The sequence below is a fragment of the Hirsutella rhossiliensis genome, assembly GCF_020360975.1.
Source record: "Hirsutella rhossiliensis strain HR02 chromosome Unknown scaffold00001, whole genome shotgun sequence".
Taxonomy (NCBI): domain Eukaryota; kingdom Fungi; phylum Ascomycota; class Sordariomycetes; order Hypocreales; family Ophiocordycipitaceae; genus Hirsutella; species Hirsutella rhossiliensis.
In genome coordinates this window covers 10226401-10247918 of record NW_025408667.1, presented here as the reverse complement: position 1 = coordinate 10247918, position 21518 = coordinate 10226401, and the positions used below count along the sequence as shown (strand labels likewise).

Here is a 21518-nt window from a genome sequence, read left to right as displayed (position 1 = left end):
CACCTTCCCTCAAACTACAACGCCCACCTCCCCGCATCTCTTCTGATTGCCTATCACGGTGCCGGGGGCGACCCTAGAAGATTTGAGACTCAGACGGGCGTCTCCGATCAGAAAATCAACCCTGGTATGGTGACTGTGTCTCCTGCCGATATTTCTGTATGACAGTACTCAAACCTCGAGACTACGCCTCCCTTGAATTCCGTCTGGCACTGACTGCACGGCAACGACAATAGGGGAGTTGGGAGGGCCCGTCGTACGCTGCTCAAGGCGTAGATGATAAGCTCTTCGCCACGAACCTCGTAGCCCACATCTTGGACAACAACTGCATCGACGAGTTACGCGTATACGCCGCAGGCTACTCCAACGGCGGTGGCTTGGTAGGAGCCCTGGCATGCTCACGTGAACACGGACGATACTTTGCAGCCTCGGCCATTGTTTCGGGGGCCTTTATGACGACCCGAATACCGCCAACGAGTGTAATACGCCTCGCCTGCCTCTCCCCATGATGGAGATTCATGGAACGGACGACTCCACGGTACCTTATTGTGGCATAACTGGCCATGGAGGTCCGTTGCCTTCGATCCCCGCTTGGCTCTCCCATTGGACGCGAAGAAACCGATGCTCCGCTTCCAGGACAAAGGACATTTCCGACGAAATTCACGACGTCGAGTGGCGGCGTGCTGGTACCGACGGCTTGCTCCGAAATGTCAATATTAATGGCCATGGCCACGACTACCCAAACGGGACTTTGAACATCAAGGTATCCTCCTTGATCTTTGAGTTTCTGATATCTCATCGCAAGCCCTCAGCGTGATTGTTTAGCAGTGGTGATACAGGTCCAAGACATGCCAGGTAAGTATTCATCATCTTCGCCTGGCTCCTGACCCCCGCTCTGGCCGTGGACGTAATGGATGAGGCAAGATTATGTCTATTAGAGAAAAGGCTCCTTGAATATCACGATGGTATTTGAGACGTGGACCGATGGATTTGCTCCATCACTCCGCGATGCGAGAGAGTCAAGCTAATTGTGACGTGTGTCGATACTAATATACCTATGCTAGCCAGCAATCAAAACCTTCCGGGAATCCTTAATCATCAGTTGCGTGAACATCTGTGCTTAAGTTGTGAGGTTGATGGAGGCTTTTATACAGTCGTGGTGGGAGCCAACTGCCGAGACGGTATGTAGCTGCGAGGAAACCACGGGGTTGTGTAGGTAAAAGTGAAGTGACACTCCAACAGATGACCTGGCAGTGGACCCTATAATTATGCCATGGACTCATGGAGGTGCTGGTGGCAGCTGACAGGAGCTCCTCTCCTCAGTTAACCGAAGAGACGCCGAGGAGTTAGGACAGCAACGCCCTTCACCGCTGCTGCCCTTGTCCCTTTCCATGTTGATCATTTGTCCGCACAAAGTACGCATGGGTCTCCCGCCTCATCTCCGGCAACACCGCGCCGCAGCATGGACTGGGATCATTGTGCAGAGGAGCAGTCGCAGCGACTTTTTGCCAGCTGGCTAAGAATCCTCCTGGGAGCATCACCGGCCTTGGCCCTCAAGCTGGCAAAGAAGCATCGGCCCGATCAAGAACCAACAGAAGCCTCAAGTCTTATCACTGGCGCCTTCAACATATGCAGCATAGTCACTTTTGAGGATGGTTTCAAGGTCATTGTCCGGTTCCCAATCTTGGGCCGAAGCAGGTTTCGGGTTGAAAAGACAAACGACGAGCTCCTTGTCATGGCATATCTCACCCCACGGACAAAGATTCCGATCCCGCAGATTCTCGGTACCGGCATGTGGGCCTGTGGCCCTTATACTGTTTCTACCTTTGTCGAGGGCACTCTTTTGTCCAAGTGCCTGCCGAATCCTGGCTCAGGCGTCTCCTCTCCCGAACTAAGTCGAGCCTATCGGGCAATGGCGGACATTATGCTGGAGCTCTACAAGCTGCCATTTCCACGCATAGGAGCCATCGGCCATGAAGTTGACCAGTGGAAGGTAGCCAAGCGACCTCTGACGCTCAACATGAACGAGCTTGTCCGCGTTGGCAACTACCCGCCAAGCGAGTTTGCCCAACCCAGCTTCCAGACAGCGTCAGAATACTTTGAAGAGCTTGCAAGGCAACAGTATCTTCATCTCAAATACCAGCGCAACGATGCTGTAACGGATGAGCATGACTGTCGGAAAAAGTACGTTGCTCGGTGTCTTTTCCGGAGGATTGCAAGACAGATTCGAACCAAACAGAGGCCTTTCCGTCTATATTGCGACGACCTTCGTCCCGGAAATGTTCTTGTTGCTTCGGCTTCCGACTTCACCGTCAAGGCTGTTATTGATTGGGAGTTTACATACGTTGCCCCAGTGGAATTCTCTCACGCGGCCCCTTGGTGGCTGTTGTTCGAGAGTCCAGAGGCTTGGGAATCGGATCTCTTATAGTTTCTTGATCGGTATCGGCCTCGCCTTGAGCTTTTCCTCAGAGAGATGAAAGCCTGCGAGGACGAGCGCATATGCGCGGGGACCTTGGAAGAGTCGGAGCGGCTGTCAGAACCAATGGCACAATCCATGGCAAATGGCATGTTCTGGTTCTGTCTTGCGGTGAGAAAGAGCTTCATGTTTGATGACATTTACTGGACCTTTCTTGATGAAAAGTTCTATGGTCCTCTCGGCGTGCTAGAAGATAGGTTGTCTCTACTGAGTGACGAGGAGAAGAGCGGTCTTGACGGGTTTGTCAAGTCAAAGATGCAACAAAGCAGCGAGTGTTGTTTGGATGAGCATCTGACGTTGGACGAGGTTATGGAGCTTTGATGGATCAAGTAGACAGCGGTATGGACCAATGCTTTTGGATCTTGAGCACCGCTCTCTGTTTGATGTTCACTGTGGTCCCCGTCCCAATCCAGCCACTGTATAATCCAGCCACTGTATAGCGCGAATTTTGTGATGATCTAACGAACAGGAAATACGGACTCTAGAAAATTTTCATACCAAGTCAGTCCTACCACTCCGATCTCTTGTGCTCCCGCGTATACTTTTCGACCCTCAGCGTCGGCTTCTGCTTTTTGATTTCCGCTTTGGTACTCCTGCAGATTGGGAGGCAATACTGCGTCCCTTTCGTGACATTTTTTTCTTCCATTTGCGTGCCGACTTTGAAGACTTGATAGACCCCTTGCCTCTAATTCCAGACCGTGTGGAACGCTTGGAAGGCGCTCTTGGCGGTTGAAGTGCTACTGGATTTGGCCGCAACTCGTGCTGTTGGGTGTGCCGAGGATTTCCTAGCTGGAATGCTACGGCCCCCGTTCGGCTCCAATCCATGGCAGAAGGAGCTGCGGAGTAGGTTATCGTCGTTCCGTTTGCCTGGCTTGGGAAGGAAGATGAAAATCCAACACTCGGCGAGGTGAGGTTGTTCTGTGAATTTTGCAGCGAGGTTGATAACCATTGACGAGAGGACTGGCCGAGGAGACCACAGGCCGTAGGGCGATCGGCAGCCTGAAGCTCCAGCATTGAGGCCATAGGAGGTGCATTCTGTTCAGCGAGTGTCTGCAGAAATTCCTGCGATTGCTTCCAACTGATCTGACCATCTGCTTCGGGTGAGAGTTCCATCAGGCACTCAATGTAGGTTGCACCGAGCGCGTATATGTCGATCTTGGTTGTCTGTTCCTCGTTCATCCACATCTCGGGTGCCATGTACCGCCGTGTACCGACAATGGTCCTCGACGTGTCGACGAATTTTGCAATGCCGAAGTCGGTGAGGAGGAACTTGTCGCCTTGGTAGAGGATGTTCTCAGGCTTGATGTCTCGGTGGATGATGTCGCGTGCGTGGACGTGCTCGAGTGCTAGCAGCATCTGGTAGCACATGCTTTGGGCCATGACCCGCACTGCCTCTTTTCCTTGGAGCTTGCATTGCTGCAGTAGAATTCGGAAGTTTCCTTGATACACCGGCATGAATATTTCGAGCTCCCGTCCAGTCTGCCAGCCTTGGTGGCCCAGATATGGCACAATATGAGGCTGGTGAAATCGTGAGCGTGTGGTAAGAAGGATGGGGAGTGGGGAGCCATACATGGGCTGCTTTCTTGACCAAATCCACTTCTTTCTTGATTCTTGCCTTGAAGTCACTCTCCCCGTATATCTGCCATACCGGTATCTCCCTGAATTGACAGACTTTGCGGGCGAAGTGGTCGCCAGTGTGAAGGTCAACGACCTCGTCGACGGCACCCTGTCCTCCACTTCCAAGATCCCGTAAATGTGCGTGCGTGATCTCGTGGCCCGGCTTACGCTGGTCCGGATGCTTCCTCCGAAGATTATAAGACCTAGCCGTGGTTTCCGATGAACGGGATTGCATGTCCAAAGCTTGGAGCTCCTCGATAGCCTGGTGGAACGGGAACGTCTTGGACGCTTCGGGTATTTGGCGGACGAAGTCGAGCCTCTCGGCGGCGAATGCCGCCTTGTCTTGCTCAGTCAGTGCCCGCCGTGGTATGAGGCGAAATTCAGCCGAGCCGATCTGGAAGATGTACTCGCTGTCAAGTCGCACGACACACTGGCGAGGGCTCTGGTCTATATGTTTAGAAGACTTTTGGCACGTGCTGTAGAGCTGTGTATCGTCGCACTTGGATATGTCGTGGAGAAGAAGCTCCCTCGTTGTCGGATGGAAGTCGAAATAACATTGGTCCGTCTTGGAAAAGCAGCCATTGCGAAGCATCACATCGTTGGTGAAAGGCAGGCGACCAAATGTTGCGAGGCGGCCGAGGATTTTCGCCGACTGGTTGAGCCTGATCCTCAAGAACCGGTTTGAGACGTTGTCGGGGTCCACGCGGAACCGGTCGCGATTAGCGTCATCCTCGACGATTTCCGCGGCGAAATGGTTTCCGGGTTCAGGAAAGAGGTCAAAGACTGTTCCCGGCTCGTTGTTCATTTTGGAGGCATCTTGTACAAGAAAAGGATCAAGTTGATTGCTACCGGGAACAGGGCCAGAGTTTGGGGGGATGGGTTATGGTCGCACATGTTGGTCGAGGCGGGAGCGCATGACGTTATTTGGACAGTTATCGTACGGCCGCACATCAGGGCCAAACCCCAAAGTTGCGATGTCAATCAAGAAAATGTGTCCAAGGCCGCCTTTGCAAGCCATGCCCGTCTTGACACTGGTCTTTGCTGTTGCTCTTTGTAAGTGCTTTTTGTGGGGCTCGTTATAGTTGCTCTTTGTAAGTTAAGGAAGTGCTTTTTGTGGTGCCCTTAATAGTGCTCTTTGTACGGATAACGTTAGTGCTCTTTATGGCAGCCTCTTGCTATAAAACCAGTAGTGTTTTGCTTTCTAGCAGTCCTTGCCGTTATGTTTGACGACCTTGTGGTTTCACGACTTTAGGTTTTGGCCCTTTTCCCGGATATTAGCTAATGTGCCACCGTAATATTGGCTCTCTTCATTTCTCTCTCCCTCACCGTCACCTTTCTTGTCCCAAATCGCAGCGACACAAATCTCCTACATCTTCATACTCATCAAACGCTCGTCTCCATGGCCCCAAACACACGCGCACGCCACCAGGCCCGGCTCTCGAGCGCGGCTGATTGCCACCCAGCAGCGCCGCCGCCCGACAACCGCGATGCTGGCCGCGACCTTGACGAGGTCCAACTTGACAGGCAATGGACTCCGGAGCCAGAGCCCAGCGATACCGACAACTACACGGCCTGGGGTCGCAAACATTACGGCGACGACTGGTACGAGCAGCGCGAGGTGATGCTCAAGGAAAGGGACTTCTACGACTGGGGAGTAAATGTTAATAATGATCGTGTCTACATTGAGCGCCAGGAAGCTCTGAGAAACATGGAATCCGAAAGGGAGAAGGGGAAGCTGCCAAAGCCAAAGGGAAAGACGTATCAGGAACTCATGGCCTGGGCTCGAACGCACTATGGCGAAGTTTGGTGGGCGCAGCAGGAGGCCCTAATACAGGACGAACGCCGCGTACGAGAGGCCGTGGACCCGGACCAACGCAGAAGGAAATTCAGTGTTGCTAATAATATAAACAATACGTATATTGGCAATATGGACCCCTCGCAATATTATTGTACTGTCAAGAGGTGCGTATTGTATTGCGCAATATGGCATTGGTCCATATTGTATTGTATTGCCAGTGACCCAATATATTGCCAGTAAAACAATATATCCCGTATATCCCACGTGACCCTCATTATTCAACCGTCGTTGCTGAAATATCGTCACCCTGAAAATCCTGTATCCCAAACCATGACTTCAAGCACTCCAATGCCTGAATTACATCACTCCCAAGTCGATTTCGACGGTCTGTGATGGTTATTTTTGCCCCAGAGAAGAGTCTTTCGGGCTCAGCAGACATTGCGGAATTGACAGTATATCCACCGCCATTTTGCTCAGGTATGGGTAGTTCTTTTGCTGTGTTTCCTCCAGCCACCATGCGAGGGCGCTTGTGAACCCATAAACCCGTTCAGACTTACAATATCGCTCGTACTCGTCTGTGATAAGTGCTGGTTGTAGGTGCTTGTTTCTCCAATTCAAGAACTCGTTCGTGGTCGTCAACGGAACCTCAGATAGAGAAGGCGGCTCCACAGGTTTATAATCATCCCACAGTGTCTCCATCAGCTTCTTTGACGAGTCAGCCCACTCCTTCTTCCAGTTTTCGTGTATGTAGTGCCATTTATGCGAAGGGTGAAGCACAATCGCAGCGACGTAGGCAGGCGATTCGTCAGTAAGACAATAGTACTTATCCATCTTCGCCCAGCCCGAGTTATACATTGGTGCCATAATCGGATCGTCGATATGTGCCTCTTTTCCTGCTTCAAATTGCGCCAATACGAAGTCCATAGCCAAGAGAACATTGTCAAGAGTTGCAAACGATGACTCAAGGGCCTTTGTCGTCATTTTAAGCTTCTCCAAGAAAGACTTGATCTTCTCGAGGATGACCCACTCCTCGGGAGAGCTCGTCTCCGGCACAATCTCCTTCCACCCATTTGTTGAATATCCCTCGACTGCGCCTCTAAGATGCAAGGCCGCTCGTAGCATGGTGTACCACGAACTCCACCTCGTGTCATTATCTCGCGCAAGCTTGCGATTATGGCTGATGGCCAGAAACTTTGGCGACGCTGAACACTACTTTGGACGAAAACCACGAAGTTGTGGAGCTTGCCAAGGGACCCTTTTTCCGCCACGCCTCGATCTCTTTTAGTGTCACATTATGCCCATCACGTTCGTCGTCTTTGAGCTTCTCATTATCGGTAACGAAGAGAAAGCTTTGGCGGCAAGGTTGATAATGTGACCTTGGCAGCGGAGTCGGTGAGATTTGGGATCGTATCGAATGTCATATCGACGTAGAAGGCCTGTAGATGTTAGGGCCAGTCAGAAAAAACAGTGCGCCGTACTTACCAAGGAAAGAGATCTCATCATTGTATCGTTATTGCCTGCATTGTCCATCACAAAATATCCAAGGTTGGAAGCAAACCCCAGTCATCAACCACTTCCAAAATTGCCCTTGCCAGGTGATATCCGTCGTGCTCACTGTCGATGTCTTTCAAAGCCAAGACATGGTGTTCCAACTGACTGTCTTCTGCAACGTAATGAGCAACTACGCCTAAGATGGCCAAAGAGTTGGGGAAGTCCATAGGTCGCAGCTGATATGAATTTTTGACTTTGCTGACTGGATGCGCTGCTTGACCTTCTCCTTCTGACCTTCGTACTGCCGCATAATCCATTTCTTGATGGTCTCGTGTGTATCTGGAAGCCAAGTATCGATATCGGCGTTGAGGTAGGCTAAGAATGCTCGGAATTCTGGGCATTCCACAAGCCTAAATGGGAGAGAACAGGACGTAATAAACCTTACGTATAAAGCTTCGAGCTGGTCTGGGTCGATCGAGTCTCCGGATTGATCGTTGAGCCGACGGCGTTTTCGGGGATGTTCTTTGGCCATAACACGAGCTATCTCGAGAATAGTTCGTATATTCGTGACTTTGGCTGTTCGTGGCGCGCCTTTTGGGAGGCCGTGACCGTCAGGAGGAGGATCCGTAAGGTGCTTGGCTGGGGCCGCAGTTCCACCGGAACAGCAATACGTTTTGTCACAGTGTTTGCAGCGCCATTCTTCTTTTCCGGTCCGCTGATTGTAGTATTTCGTCTCTATGTCCTCGTCTGGCATATGAGAAAAGACCCATGATGTTCTTGGCTTGGCCGAAGGGTTTATGGAGGCCGTGCGAGGTTGCGACGATTGGCATTCAGTGGTTTGGGTCTCATCTGGATCATGCAACCGTGGGCTGGAAATCTCCGAGTATTCGTCTGATATTGACGAATCCCGTCGCGGCGATGTTTGAACAAAAGGCAGGCGTTGTTGAGGCATCGAGATTGCTTGTAAGTCCTGGGGTGGGAAAGCGGGGTTGAGGAGGAAAACAGTGTTTGGACGGCGAGCCGCTACCCTGTAGGTCTGGATTTATACATACATTTACGCGTTTCCGTGCGCCAATAGGAAGATTTTACGTCCTGGAGGTCCGCCAGACGAAAAACAATACATAGAACATGCTTATATTTACGCGTGTATTTTGACGCGTCATCATATTGGCGCGAATTGGGGAACGGAAAGGCGAATGACCACCAACCAATACAAACAATACAAGCCATATATTGCCAGTATGGAAGGCGCCATATTGTATCGTCACAATATGACGGCGAGCATATTGTATTGGTACAATATGAGAAATCGCGTATTGTATTGTATATACTGCAGTATACTACTTTATTGTCATATTATTAGCAACACTGGAAGGAAATCCGCCAAAAGCGCCAAACGCTGGGGAGCCCTAAGGGATATGCGACTGGACATAGACGAAGCGTTACTTGCCCAAGGCGTGACGTGGCACGACATCATGACAAGGCCGGCCGAGCTTCCCGACACTCGACCACTAGCCGTGTCTTCACCGTCCAGCAGCTTGCGCAGCGACGGGAGCAATATGAGCACCTACCCCCCTACCCCAACCGAGGCGCTCACTCAAGCCCGGGAGGGGCCACAGTGCTGGTCACAAAATGACTGGCATTGGGACTTCGTCGAGTGGGACGCAGTTCGGAGCCAATACTCTGAGTCCATGTACGAATCAAGGAAGCGCCAGCTGGTTCTTCATGAAAGATCGATATGTGAGAACAAAGAATGCGAGAGACGAAACGAGCAAGAATGGAACGCAATCCGGGACCTAAGATGGATCGATCCGGACCAGTACTATCTGAAAAAGAAGCAGCGCGAACGTAGCTTGAGGGATCTGCATCTTCGCCTCGAGGGTTGGACACAAGAGCAGATCGACGCCATGGATCGAGAAGCAGAGGCGGCTTCGGAAGCACGGCGAATAGATATCCTGAACAACCCTCCCCCTCGGACCCAAGAGGAGAAGGAGAGAAGCCAAGCTATGCTCCGGAAAGCAAAGGAAATGCGTGACCGCATGTTTGCTGAATACGAGTCCAAACATGGCCGAGGTAGCGCGAACCGTTGGAAGCTAGAACCATCGCCTCAGCCAGAGGACACTTCCCGCAAGGTTCGTGGCGGAAGAGTCACGAAGCTCGCGGCACGGAGCAAAAGCGATACTCGCGGACACACTCGGTCCCGGCAGCGCGCACCAACATCCGCCAAAACCCAAGGACGGCGTCGTGGGCCAGCCCGAACCAAACGAGTGCCGGAAGAGCCTGGTTCTGGTGTTGCTCCGCGCAGGAGTCGGAGGCTCGCTGGAGAGTTGCCCGAATTTGGCACGCGGCCAAGTGATGCACCGCCACGCGGCCAGACGTTGCGAGGTCCGCACTTGGAAACACGCAAGACGAGCACTTCAGACTCGCGCCGCAGCAAACGGTCCAAGAAGCCAGTGGCGGCCAAGAGCGCGAAGCCGTAAGGATCCTCCAAGCCGAGGTAAGAGGCGGCAGCCGGCTTAAGGAGACGGGAAAAGTAACCGAGAGATATAGGGCGCCCTTGGGGGATGGAAAGCATCCAAGATTGCAGTGTTGAGGAGTGTGGGTTCCTGGCCCGGAGTATTTGTTGAGTTGATTTTTTAACAGGTATTCGCAAACAATCAATCGTTCTAAGTCGGCTTGATATACGACAAAGAGGTACTCAGTGCAATAGCTACCGGTAACTAGTGAAGATGCGTCGCGCCGCAGACTATCCTGCTCACGGGTCTGCCTAGCCAGCACACAAAGAGTGGGGAGACAGTGGTGCATAGGACAGAGTCTTTGTATAACTTTAATTCTTTACTTTTTTTGATATTTCAAATGAGATATTCCTATAGTTAACTGTAAGCCTTAAATTCACCCTAATCATAGCCTAATCACTTAAAAACTAACTAACCCCCACTTAAGCTGTTAAAGATTATATGAAATAGAAAAATATACCTGTTGATGTACTACTTTTTTAATCCGCCTTTCCTGTTTAGGTGCACTCGAGTATAGTCTCCCCACCTATTGTGTACTGGTCAGGCAGACCCGTGTGCCGGATAGTCTGCCCCTAAGCATAAGGTACAACGGGAGCTGTTGGCAGAATCCTAAATGCACTAACAATTAACAAAAAAGAGACTGGCCTATCAGAGACTGTATAAAATCATGCCGGTGTAGCAATTGCCCTGAACATATCTTCCAAGCCAGAAGCCGTCCCGTCGTTTCCCGCGCAGCCAACTTATCCGTGCTTTCCATCAAAACATATGAACAGTTACCGCCGAGTGGAACATGGATGGGAGCAAGTCCTGGTCGTCCGGCTCCACGGGTTCTGACTTGACCTTTTTGGAGGACAGCCTGAGTCCCTTTGTGAGGCCTGGAAACTTGAATCCCTTTGTGCCAGTCACGAGAGGAAGACTGGGTGAGCGAGCATCGACGGGATGAGGCGAAGACGGCGGGTCATGGCACCCTTTCAAGATGTACCTCATGACCCTCCCCACATTCTCAAGCTCGGGCTTCAGCGCCTGGAATGTGAGGTTCTGTACGATCTCGACGATCTTGCGAATGCAAGTAAAGGGTAGGTCTCTGCGCTGTTTTTTTCTTACGAAGTCGATGCCCTCGCGCAGCACCGACACGACGCTGTTGTATGTGACCATGACGTCGTCTATCTTGTCCCTGATCTCTTGAGACAGCAGCAGGTTGTACTGGTAGCCGCGGTCGTCGCGAGAAAAGGCCTCGTGCGATGAAGGGTAGAGAGCGCGGCACGGATAGGGCTTCCTATGTTCATGCTAGTCCAGTTAAAGACGGAGACGTCATTTTAGGCGATGATAATCTCGTCGAGAAGCTGAGACATGGCCTTGCAATGGCCCTCGGCTGGAAATATCAGAAAACGCATATCGAGAACGCCTATGAGTGCGTACACGTGGTCGGCCGGCACGGTAGCCCGCCGCTTGCACGAGGGAGCCATAATCTCGTGCGTAGAGAAGCCCGTCTGCTAGACCCCTTACTGCCACTTGTCTAGCGCCTAAACGCCGCCGAAGTCGGCAACGTAACGCCTGTCTTGCCTGATAAGATATTCGACCTCGGTAACAAGGAGCCGTAGGAGAAAATTGATGGCGTGTCGAGCCTATGACTCTGCCACGCCTTCGTTATGGCAGATGCTGAGCGGCAAGGGCTTGGGGAGACGAGTCTTGAGCTCCTGGAGGAGTCGTCTCCTGGCGTCACTGGCGCCCAAGACGCCTCTTCCAATCAGTTAAGTGGCGGCGAAGAAGACGGCCTAGGCTATATCCGATTTGGCTGTTTCTTCGCTTATATCTCGTGGAAATTGAAGCCCTAAACCGTCAAGAATGGCGATGAGGAGCTGCGCTCTTTTGACCTAGGCAACCCTTGGTCTACCGGCTGCGGATCCGAGTTCACAGCCCGAGGGCCAAAATGGCCCCATCGTAGCACCTCGTCGAGACCCCCATACTCGCTGAGCGTCACAGGTCCTTGCATGACGCCGGCGAGCCCCGCGAGGTCCCAGCCTGCGTGAAGCACGTCGGCAGAGTCCGAATACGTGTTCACCGTGTCAGCACGGGACGTACAAGGAAATATACGGGATCAGATAGAAGAAGTGGCCGAGATCATCGACGGGTCGGCTCAAAGGTGACCAGTCGCCGTCGACATAGAACGTCGTCTTGCTCATGAGAAGCTCCTGAAGCGTCCAGCCTCTCTCCGACCACTCCGGTCGCCAAGAGCGGATGTCTTGGAAGCTTCGAATCGCGTCTGCTGGAATCCGTCTACATTCTTCTTCCTTCTCCTTCACCTGGAACCTTTGCCAGTCGACGACGGCCTCGGACTCGGAGAACCTGCTATCAAGCTGCACCAGGGTGAATTCGGCTTGCGCGTACCAGTCTCCCATGAGGGACAGTGAATCGGACAGCTCGCCGCCGTTCTTCTTGTCAATACAGCACGTGTCGAGCCGCAAGTAGCACCTCTCGCACTTTCGGAAGGGCTTTTCCCTGAAGATACTCCGGGCCCGCCCAATTGATTGCTCAATCTTGATGGCAGACTTCCACTTTTGTAGGAGACGAACCATCCCGTCCACAGCTTCCCGAAGCTGGCTATTCTCGGTGAAGAGGTCGACATCTTTGCGAACGTCATCTAGCTCTTTCTCTGCCGCTATGAGATCGCTTGCCGCTTTGAGAGCTTCATCCCTGGCCTCTTCAACAACTTGGTTTGCCGTGGAAAGGTCTTTGACTTTGGACCGTTCTGCACATGACAAGTCGGCATCCTCTAGCCCGGGGTTGTCTCTTTCAACATTGGCCTCCGTCTTGTCATCTATCTCGTCCTTCATACGGTCGATGATATTATGAAAGATGGTTCTCTCAATTTCAGCAAATTTAAGCTTGGCTTTCGCCTTGTCTGCGCTGCCCCTGGCGTACTCGAGCTTTGTATTCGTCGCCCTGGCGCTGAGACGCTTCTTCGAGAGGTCTTCGATGCTTATGCCGGCGCCTATCTGGTGGGCAATCTGTAACGATCTAGGACTAGTTGAACGTGGGTTTTCCTGACGCCTCCTTTAGTCCTGGAAGTTCCATCGGCCTTGTCAGATATCGCATCATAGACGTCGGCTAGAGTCACCTCAGCTCCCTTCCATCTGTGTGATAGCATGCAGCATTGGTCCAGCACGCCGATAGATGGGAAGTCGACAAGGTTGCAAGTATCCACGTCGAACATGCGGAACGGGCGCTGCGGATGGCGCGGCTCTGGTGCATTGAGAAGCCCAAAGTCCTCGAGCTTCGCCATGTTAGGACCAGCATCTTTAACGAAGGTTGGCCTGAAAAGCGGGACGGAACCGATGAAGTCGACGGGCCGTAGATTCTGAGCGCTCTGGCTTACGTCCTCGAAAATCTTCTTGACCGTGTCTGGCGATATGCCTACCTGCTTGAGATAGGTTTCAAGGTCGTCAAGCCTCAATGCCTGACCGATCATGGCTGCCATTGTTGCCGAAGGGGTAGCTTGGTATGTCTACGGGGTAATTCGAGTTGAGGGTTTGCTAATGCATCTTCACTTACTGCGCGAAGATAACGAAAGCCGGCTATTGAACGCAGTAATGAAGTGATAGAAGCATGAGATCATTTGAATGGAAGGTTATGTTTCTGGAAAGTTGAAATGTGCATGCCTAGAGTCTTTCAGTCTAGTTAGATGGTTTGTAGCCATGGGTGGTAGTGCAGCTTACCTGGACAGGCCTGTATGCAGTAAGAAGTAAGAATCGAAACGAGTCTACTTCATGCATAGGCATATGTATCTATGATGGGAATAAAACTAACGCTCACCCTTTCCAAAAAGCATCTGCAATATTTTGGATGCGTTATTTGTTGGTCCAGTTGAATGGTTGGTCGCCATGGATGACACCGCAGCTCAGCCGTAAAGGCTTATATATGCAGTAAGAGTCGTGATAAGCCTACTCCGTACATAGGAGTAACTTATGTATCCGTACCCATGATGTGGATAAAACTAACGCTAACCCTTCTCCTATCTAGCTGATCAGCAATAGAGTCCCAGCCTTCTTCATCCGCAGCGTCGTCCACCTGGAGCCCATCTAGACTCTTTGGGCACGCACTGCCTATGCAGGCCATGGCATCCTATCACCGAATTCTCGCCATCTTCGGCCGGTCTGTTGGAGACAAGACCATGGATTGCGACTAGTGAGCAATGCGTCCATGTTGTCCCCTATTCCTAGAATGATGCCGACATTGTTTTCTTCCCCTTTCCGAACAGTGACATCCATCCGTGGGATGTCCTTGTTGATGGGCAAAGATGGGCCTGAAAAATTCGCTTGGTCGGGTTTGCCGACGCCTTTTTCCTAATATGCTATTCAGGAGAATTTCGATTTCACCATGGCCTAGTGATATACAGTACGTGTGGAGCCGGATTAAAATCCCAATCGTCGTCAATTTTTTCTTCTTTTCCACGACTCGAAGCATTAAGGCTCAACTGACTCAGCCCGGACTTGAAAGAGGACGATGATGATATCCGCCAGACGCTAAGCCGAGCAGGCATCGAAGCAGAAGATCTTGACCTTGTCGCTACCAATATGAATAGCAGAAAGGTACAAGAAGGCAAAGGTACGATGATGCCATCATCATGCATTCACGTGGGCTTATTCATTCGAGTGTTCTCTTGTTTCAGAGGCTCCAAACTACTTCTCGTGCAAGAGCGAGAGAGGAGGCCTCCACTATAACGTAACTAGTCTCGGCCACCCCATCGGCCTTAAGACGGAATACCCCAGCTCGAGCTTGAAGAAGCACGACATCAAACTCCGCAAGGGTCAGTCGGCTGCCATGAAAAGTATGCAGACTCCCATTCAACAGACTGTTCGTCAAGTTGATCAGGCGCTGTGAGCACAGAGGAGATTCGTCGTGGTGTGATGCAGCATAGTTGATTCGATAGCGACTCGTTTATACGTATAACAGTAACAAAGAGGGGAGAGCTGCTCGGGGCGTAAGACGGGTCGTTCGTCCTACTGCTATGTTCCCTGACGCACCTATCACGAAGTCTCTACGGTATAGCAGCCTCGAACCGGTGTACAGGCGGACGAGCTCGAAAAAGAGAACCAGGGTTTCCCCGGGACTCTCCGGTTTTTCCTGTTCACCTACCATCGAAGTTCTAGATACCTCTAGTTAGGTCCCTAGCGCACTTTCAATACAATACCTAAATATACGTCATTGGCGCTGCGCCTTTACAAGCCGCACTGCCCTATAAGGCGGGTTGGCCGAATAGCCTAAGGGGTTGGCTGGGCAAACACATCCTGCTTTATTTCTGATAGGAAGCTTCAAGTATAAGCTCGAGTGGTGCAGCGGTACATAACACTCTGAAAACCTTTAAGCTCCGCACGAAGCTCTGAATCGACCTTTCTAGTCGATTTGCCAAAGACGTCGAAACACTCGTATGTGCCTGATACTCCGAGATCACTCCATTTCGCAGCGATGGTCTGACTGCCAGATTTGTCATAGTTGGCAAGAACTGCAATGAACTCCCCGGAACGTGACGGGCCAGAAATCCAGGCATTCTGATTCTTCCAAGAATTCCCTCCTGAGCCGGGGTTTCGTGGCTGCATCGGGTAGTTGGCGGTGAAGTCGGCAGCCGATAGTGCGTCTGGGTCAGTGAGGAGAGCTATTCCCTGATGGTCGGGGCGGGTCAAATCATCGCCTAGATTCAGCTCGGCAGAGCTGCCGATCCAGTGGATAAAGACAGACTTGCGCTGGTCGTAGGTGAGACCACTTATATCTTCTGCATTGGCAACATACATTTTATCAAGGTTCGGATGGATGCCAACAGTGTCGTAGTGAGACGTAGCAGCGTTAACCCACTCCAAATAATTTTAAGAGTCCGCAAAACATTTTCCCAAGAGACACGCGGCGTCTTCTTGTAGGTTTGGATATCTTGGTCCACGCGCATGGAGTCAGCGTTGGCACGCCATATGTCGAAATATTTCTTGCTTCGGTCAAGCTTCCAGGAGATGGATAAAGTGATCATTTTGCGTAACGTTTTAATGGCATTGTACCACATTCGCACCTCACGACTCTCGTCACCAGGCAGGTTCACGCCGTTAGCCGGGGAGCCTGGGGTGATGTAGTCCAACTTGATGTAGTCGACACCCCTATTTTCCCGTTATTACTCTCGTCACAAGTAGAGAAAACGTCAGGACGTACCAGCTGGCAAGTTGCTTTGCGTTGGAGTCAAACCACTTCTGAGCTTATGTTGCATCGTCCCATTCCGTTGTTTGATGAGGCTTGGCAAATGTCCTTGATTTTGGTTTATGTGCCTTCAACTGTCTTATCTGCGTCTTTCACGAATGCGCCGGGAACGACATAGACACCAAGGAGTAAGCTTTTTTTATGCAGGTAGCGAGCGAAGTCGGGAAGTTTAAATTTGGCCGGGTCGTACAAGATGCGTCCGTGGTCATCGCCATGGTCACCGATAGACCAGCCCGAGTCGAGGCCGCAAAGCTTATACTTGCCTTGGAGATCGCTTGCTAGGCGATCACAGATTGGTTTGACATGAGCCTCATTGAAGTCAGAGTCCGAAAGGTACGCTCCCGCTTGGAGACCGAAAGAATTCCAGCCGCGGATGGGCGCAGTTGACCCGTCCGAAGTTTTTCCAACCTTTAGAACCTTCAACTTCTCTGCCGAAGCAGGAATGGTTAGGATGATAAAGTAGACCGTTAAGGATAATAGAATCATTGGGAATGAGCAATGTCCCGATGCTTCCGTAGAGATATTCTCGGTGCCACGACGGAAATGTGATGCAGAGAGCAGGCGTTGCCGTGGTGAAGTAGATATCAGCTTACCTATTACCATCGCGAAGCGTGGCCGGATTTCGCAGGGCTCGGAGAAAAGCGGCATAAGAAGCTGAGAAGGAAGATGGGAGGGAAAGAGGGGAAGCAGAAGTGGCGATAGCTTCCCATAGAGGTGGCGAAAGATAAGACGGGACCGCCGGCAACGGCTGGAAAAGAAGGGAAAAATTTCTAGTTATCTAACGGACATCGAGATCTGGGCTATAAGGGATTTCCTTTATTAATTAAGAGGCTAAAGGGATATAAAGGGGGGCGTTAGATAGAGGAAAGGAAGGGGATTATAACTATATAATTATTAACTCTTTATTATTATTATTATCCTTAAAATATTTAAATAACCTTGCCCCGCCTATCTAACCCCTTATTATTAATTTCCTCTTTTAAATCTCTCTTCGCGAGAAAAGGGGATTATAACTCTTAAGCAGGGGGGCTTAAGAGCATAGTAGAAGAAGTAGGGTTATAGAAAGGTAAATTTAGTAATATATATCTTAGTCTATCTATTAGGATAAGGGAGGGGCCTATATAGGTATAGTAACTATATATAGCTAGCTAAAAGAGGGTATTAAGATATTCCTATACCTAAGTTAGGCCTATATAATATCCTTAGGCTAAGGGAGTTATATTAGTTAAGTAGGCTTCCTTATATATAACTATTAGGTCTACTAGGTATAACTATAGCCTCTTATACTTACTCTCCTTAATATACCCCCTTACTACCCTAGCTTCTAGATAGTAGGGTAATAGGTAGAGGAGCGTTTAATCTAATAAATATAAGGCTATTCCGATATTAAATTCGGCTACTTTATTATCTATTTAAGGAGGTTATCTAAAAATAAAGGAGGCTCCTAATTATATCCTATAAAAAGGGAAGGTAAATATAGTAAAAGGGAAGTTTATTTAGCGGCTAGTGCTTAAATAGTATATATAAAAAATAAAAGCTAGGACCTAAGGGAGAGGATATAGGGAGAAGCCCCTTATTTCCTCTCCCCTTAGGTCCCTAAGTTTATTGCCCGCGCTCCCCTTAGGGCGTGGTTATATAACCTACTCTTCCGCTCTAGGGGGAGTTAAACTTACGATTAATAGGGTTATATAACCTACTCTTACCGTTTAACTAATAGTTATAAGTTATATTTATAACCTTCCTTATAAGGAGGGGTATAGCAGGGCATCCCTTTAAGTAGCCTAGGTACCGTAGTACCTTTACTAACGACGTAGTCCTTTAAGATAAAAGTAATCTTAAAGGTAGGCTTTTTAATAATATATTCCTTATATTAATTAGTCTTAATTTAGTAAAGCTATCGCGATTATTATAAGTTTAAGCGCTATAGTATTATACTATTTAAGGGGTAGTTTAGTAATAACTTTACTTCTTAGTAGTAAATAAGGCTAACTTTTACCCCTTAGATCTTTATAGTTTCTTAACTAAATTAAGATCTAACTATACTATTAGAATCCCTTAATCTTAGTATATATAGTAGTGCTTTTATTATTAGGATCTAGCGATTATTAAGTTTACTATAGTAGGGAGATATTACGCCTTAATATAGTAGTTAGGTATATTATCTCCTAATATATCTTCTAGCTATATTACTAGTCTTAGTTACTTAATAAAGCTCTAATACTTCTAGTATATAAGCGCCTTCGTTATACTATTAGCTAGGTTATCTATTAATATAATCTAGCTAACTTATATCCGATCTTACTATACCTCTTAACGAAGCTAGTATCTATAAATATTAATATACTTAAGGTTCGTCTTAAGCTTTATGCTTAATATAGTTAAAAGCCTAATAGTCTAAAGGTTATTATACTAGAGCTCTATAGTCCCTTTAATACTAATACTAAGCTCCTTAATTAGCCGGCTAAATACTACTTATTCCTTAGCTATTTATAAGAGTGCTAATAATTTAGCTTTTATAGAGGACGTTATTATAGTAGCTTACTTAATAGCTTTTTAGTTAATTAGCCTAATAAGGAGTAGGAATATATATCCTTATAAGGACTTCCTAGTCTCTAGGTTATTAGTATATAAGGAGTTAGATATATATATTAGCCGCCTTATTAGGTTTATTACTATAAAGTAGATATAGTAGTTTCTCGTATAATAAAAGTAAGCTAGGCACTTATATGCTTTATGCCTATAGTATAGCCCGGAGTTATAATTATATTAGGCTAGCTTTCCGGCTATAAATATAATATCTAGCTTAGTATAAATTACTAGATAAATAAGCGACCTAATTAAAGAGATATATTTATATATCTCTTCCTTTAAGGCCTACTTTTTATAGGGGACGAGCTCTTTTATTATTAGCGGGATCTTAGGCTTATAAAGGATATTATTATTAAGTATATAATATTTCTTCGCGGTCTTAAAGATATAGGAAGCTTATAAGAGCTATATCTTAAGATCTCTATCCCTTATAATCTTAATACTAAGGAACTAGTATAGCTCTCTTATATATATAATAGTATATTTCTTTATAATAGCCTTATATAGCTCTTTTTAATCTTATTTTTATACTTTAGGATATATTATAACGATATTATCTATAAAGATAAAGATAATAACGCCCTTATAGACTAGTACGTAGGCGTCTTCTACTAGCTACTAAGCTCTTAGTTTAGTAAAGAAACTAGATATCTCTTTAAACTATAGCTTTAAGGAGATATAGAGCCTATATAGTACTTTTAATAGCTTTAGGTATAGCCTAGGTATTAAGAATCCTAGTAGAGGCTAGTAATAGACTTCTTAGCGTAGGATTATATATAGAAATACTATTTTACGTTATATTATTCCGTCTTAAAGTCCTTAAGGTAGTAGAAGGCTATTAATAGTCGAAATATTTATACTTATAGCGTAGCTATATATATATCCTCGTTACCTTTAGGTTATAGGTCTCTATAAACTATAATACGTGCTTTAAAGTATATAATATACCCTTATTTATCGGTCTTATATATAAAGACCTAACGTAAGGGGATTAGGAAGTAACCTTTCTATTTAATAATAGCTTTTAAGATAGTCTTCTATATACCCCTTACTAGGTTTTCTTTTATTTCGCGGTCTATAGCTTCCTTCTACTTATATACGAATTCTAAAGCTATTACCGCGTTAAAGAAAGTAGGGGGAGGCGGTATATCGTTAACGTAAAGCTTATACTTACTTACTTTTACGATAATATTATTAATAAGGGATCTCTTAGGCCTATAAGCCCGTTTTCCTTTAATAACGCTACTTAGGTTAATCCCTTATAACGTATCTTTTTGTCTATATTATTTTTATATTTATAATATCCTTAGGCTAGCCCTATTAACCGCTAGGTTAAGGGTATACGGTTCGGACTAAGGGTTATCTTCTTAAACCTATACTATAATCGTTCCTTTACCCCTTAGGTTAAAAGGTATATTATTACGTTTATCTTAAGGAGAAGAGTCGTTTAATATAAGTATCGCGTCTTTAAGCTATCTCCTTAATAAGATATAGGAGGGGTTACTAGCTATAGTATCTATTATAAGCGTAGGAGGTATAGAGTTTAGTAACTTTATATTAAATATAGTATTAAATAGAGGGGGTAATATTAAATCTCTATCCCTAAGCTTACTATTTCTAAAAGGGAAAGATATATATATCTATATAATCCCTATAAGGGCGTCTTTAATCCCTAATCTTCTAGAGTATATAAGGGCAATAGGTCCTATAAAAGGGTAATTACTTCTTCTAGCGTTTAATTAGTATCTATATTATCGTTAAATAAACTTAGTACCTTAAAGGTTTTAGGTTCCTTACTATTTATAACGTCGGTTATAGCTATATCTTTAAGGATATTATAGCTATATATTTAGACTAGCTAGGCTTACTCTTCTCTTTTTATATTATAGCTTATAAACTTATTAAACTATATATTAGCTAATACTATTAGTTTATTCTATCTAATTAATAGTATCTATATAACGTATTATTAAGTAGACCTATAGCTTACTAGGTAGCTAATATAAGCTCTCTACTTAAAGGGTAACTATATCTTATATAACTTAATATATTCTAATACTATAATTATTATTAGGAACGCTATATAGCTAAAGACCCTTAAATATATAATGTTTAGTTTAATATCTTTAATATAGTAATATAGTAGATTATTTTCTTTTATCTAGGTCTACTAACGCTTATATAGGCTTTACTAGCTATAATTATATAATTTAAAGGGTATTATATTAAGTAGGTATACCGCTATATAGTATATCTTTAGCTATAGCTCTTCTAGAAGTTTTAAGTTAAGCCTTATAACCCTTACTTTTTCCTTTACTATTACCCTTAATCTCTCTATATAACTATTTTACGTAGGCGTTAAAGGGGCTAACTATATAACTTATATCCCTTTATTAGTTATATAATCTATTTATTCTATTATTAAAAGAGCCCTTTCCTTATTAGTAACTAATATAGTTATTTTAACTCTATACTAGGTCTTAAGTAACGCTATAAAGTTATTAAAGATATCCTTAATACCTATTTTTCTTTCTATTAAGTAATAGAACCTTATAGATATATCTATATAAGTAAATAAGGCGAAGTTCTTTTCCTTATTATATACTATTATAGGGCTAGGGTAAAGGTTAAAGCTAACTTATACTCCTAGACCTTTAGGCCTTAAGGATAGTGTTTTTCTTAAGACTTCCCTCTTAGCTTTCCCTATTACGTATATCTAATAGCTATATATTATAGGGCCTTAAAGCTTAGTGCCTAGGTAAACTTTTAATAGCTTCTCTAGTAATCTTAAACTAAG

General features: G+C 46.9%; 7 protein-coding genes across 7 annotated transcripts; 3 read left to right on the top strand and 4 right to left on the bottom strand.

The window, feature by feature from the left end:
- Nucleotides 1–1459: 1459 nt before the first annotated feature.
- On the top strand, nt 1460–2794 carry HRG_01291 (uncharacterized protein; the record flags this gene model as incomplete). The annotated part of the gene is made up of 2 exons (XM_044859762.1): nt 1460–2152; nt 2426–2794. The coding sequence occupies 2 exons, from the start codon at nt 1460–1462 to the stop codon at nt 2792–2794; spliced, it is 1062 nt and encodes a 353-aa protein (XP_044726162.1).
- Nucleotides 2795–2981: 187 nt separating this feature from the next.
- HRG_01290 (kinase) lies at nt 2982–4895 on the bottom strand (the record flags this gene model as incomplete). The annotated part of the gene is made up of 4 exons (XM_044859761.1): nt 2982–3066; nt 3420–3564; nt 3610–3991; nt 4044–4895. The coding sequence occupies 4 exons, from the start codon at nt 4893–4895 to the stop codon at nt 2982–2984; spliced, it is 1464 nt and encodes a 487-aa protein (XP_044726161.1).
- Nucleotides 4896–5106: 211 nt separating this feature from the next.
- Nucleotides 5107–6128, top strand: HRG_01289 (uncharacterized protein; the record flags this gene model as incomplete). The annotated part of the gene is made up of 3 exons (XM_044859760.1): nt 5107–5143; nt 5557–5896; nt 6107–6128. The coding sequence occupies 3 exons, from the start codon at nt 5107–5109 to the stop codon at nt 6126–6128; spliced, it is 399 nt and encodes a 132-aa protein (XP_044726160.1).
- A 156-nt stretch (nt 6129–6284) lies between these two features.
- Nucleotides 6285–7010, bottom strand: HRG_01288 (transposase-like protein; the record flags this gene model as incomplete). Its single annotated transcript, XM_044859759.1, has 1 exon — nt 6285–7010. One exon carries the CDS (start codon nt 7008–7010, stop codon nt 6285–6287), a length of 726 nt encoding a protein of 241 aa, XP_044726159.1.
- Nucleotides 7011–8854: 1844 nt separating this feature from the next.
- On the top strand, nt 8855–9859 carry HRG_01287 (uncharacterized protein; the record flags this gene model as incomplete). The annotated part of the gene is made up of 1 exon (XM_044859758.1): nt 8855–9859. One exon carries the CDS (start codon nt 8855–8857, stop codon nt 9857–9859), a length of 1005 nt encoding a protein of 334 aa, XP_044726158.1.
- Nucleotides 9860–10651: 792 nt separating this feature from the next.
- Nucleotides 10652–13373, bottom strand: HRG_01286 (uncharacterized protein; the record flags this gene model as incomplete). The annotated part of the gene is made up of 4 exons (XM_044859757.1): nt 10652–11171; nt 11978–12241; nt 12284–12913; nt 13108–13373. 4 exons carry the CDS (start codon nt 13371–13373, stop codon nt 10652–10654), a joined length of 1680 nt encoding a protein of 559 aa, XP_044726157.1.
- A 1834-nt stretch (nt 13374–15207) lies between these two features.
- On the bottom strand, nt 15208–16347 carry HRG_01285 (putative glycoside hydrolase family 27 protein; the record flags this gene model as incomplete). Its single annotated transcript, XM_044859756.1, has 4 exons — nt 15208–15665; nt 15746–16035; nt 16088–16130; nt 16323–16347. 4 exons carry the CDS (start codon nt 16345–16347, stop codon nt 15208–15210), a joined length of 816 nt encoding a protein of 271 aa, XP_044726156.1.
- Between the last annotated feature and the right edge of the window lie 5171 nt (nt 16348–21518).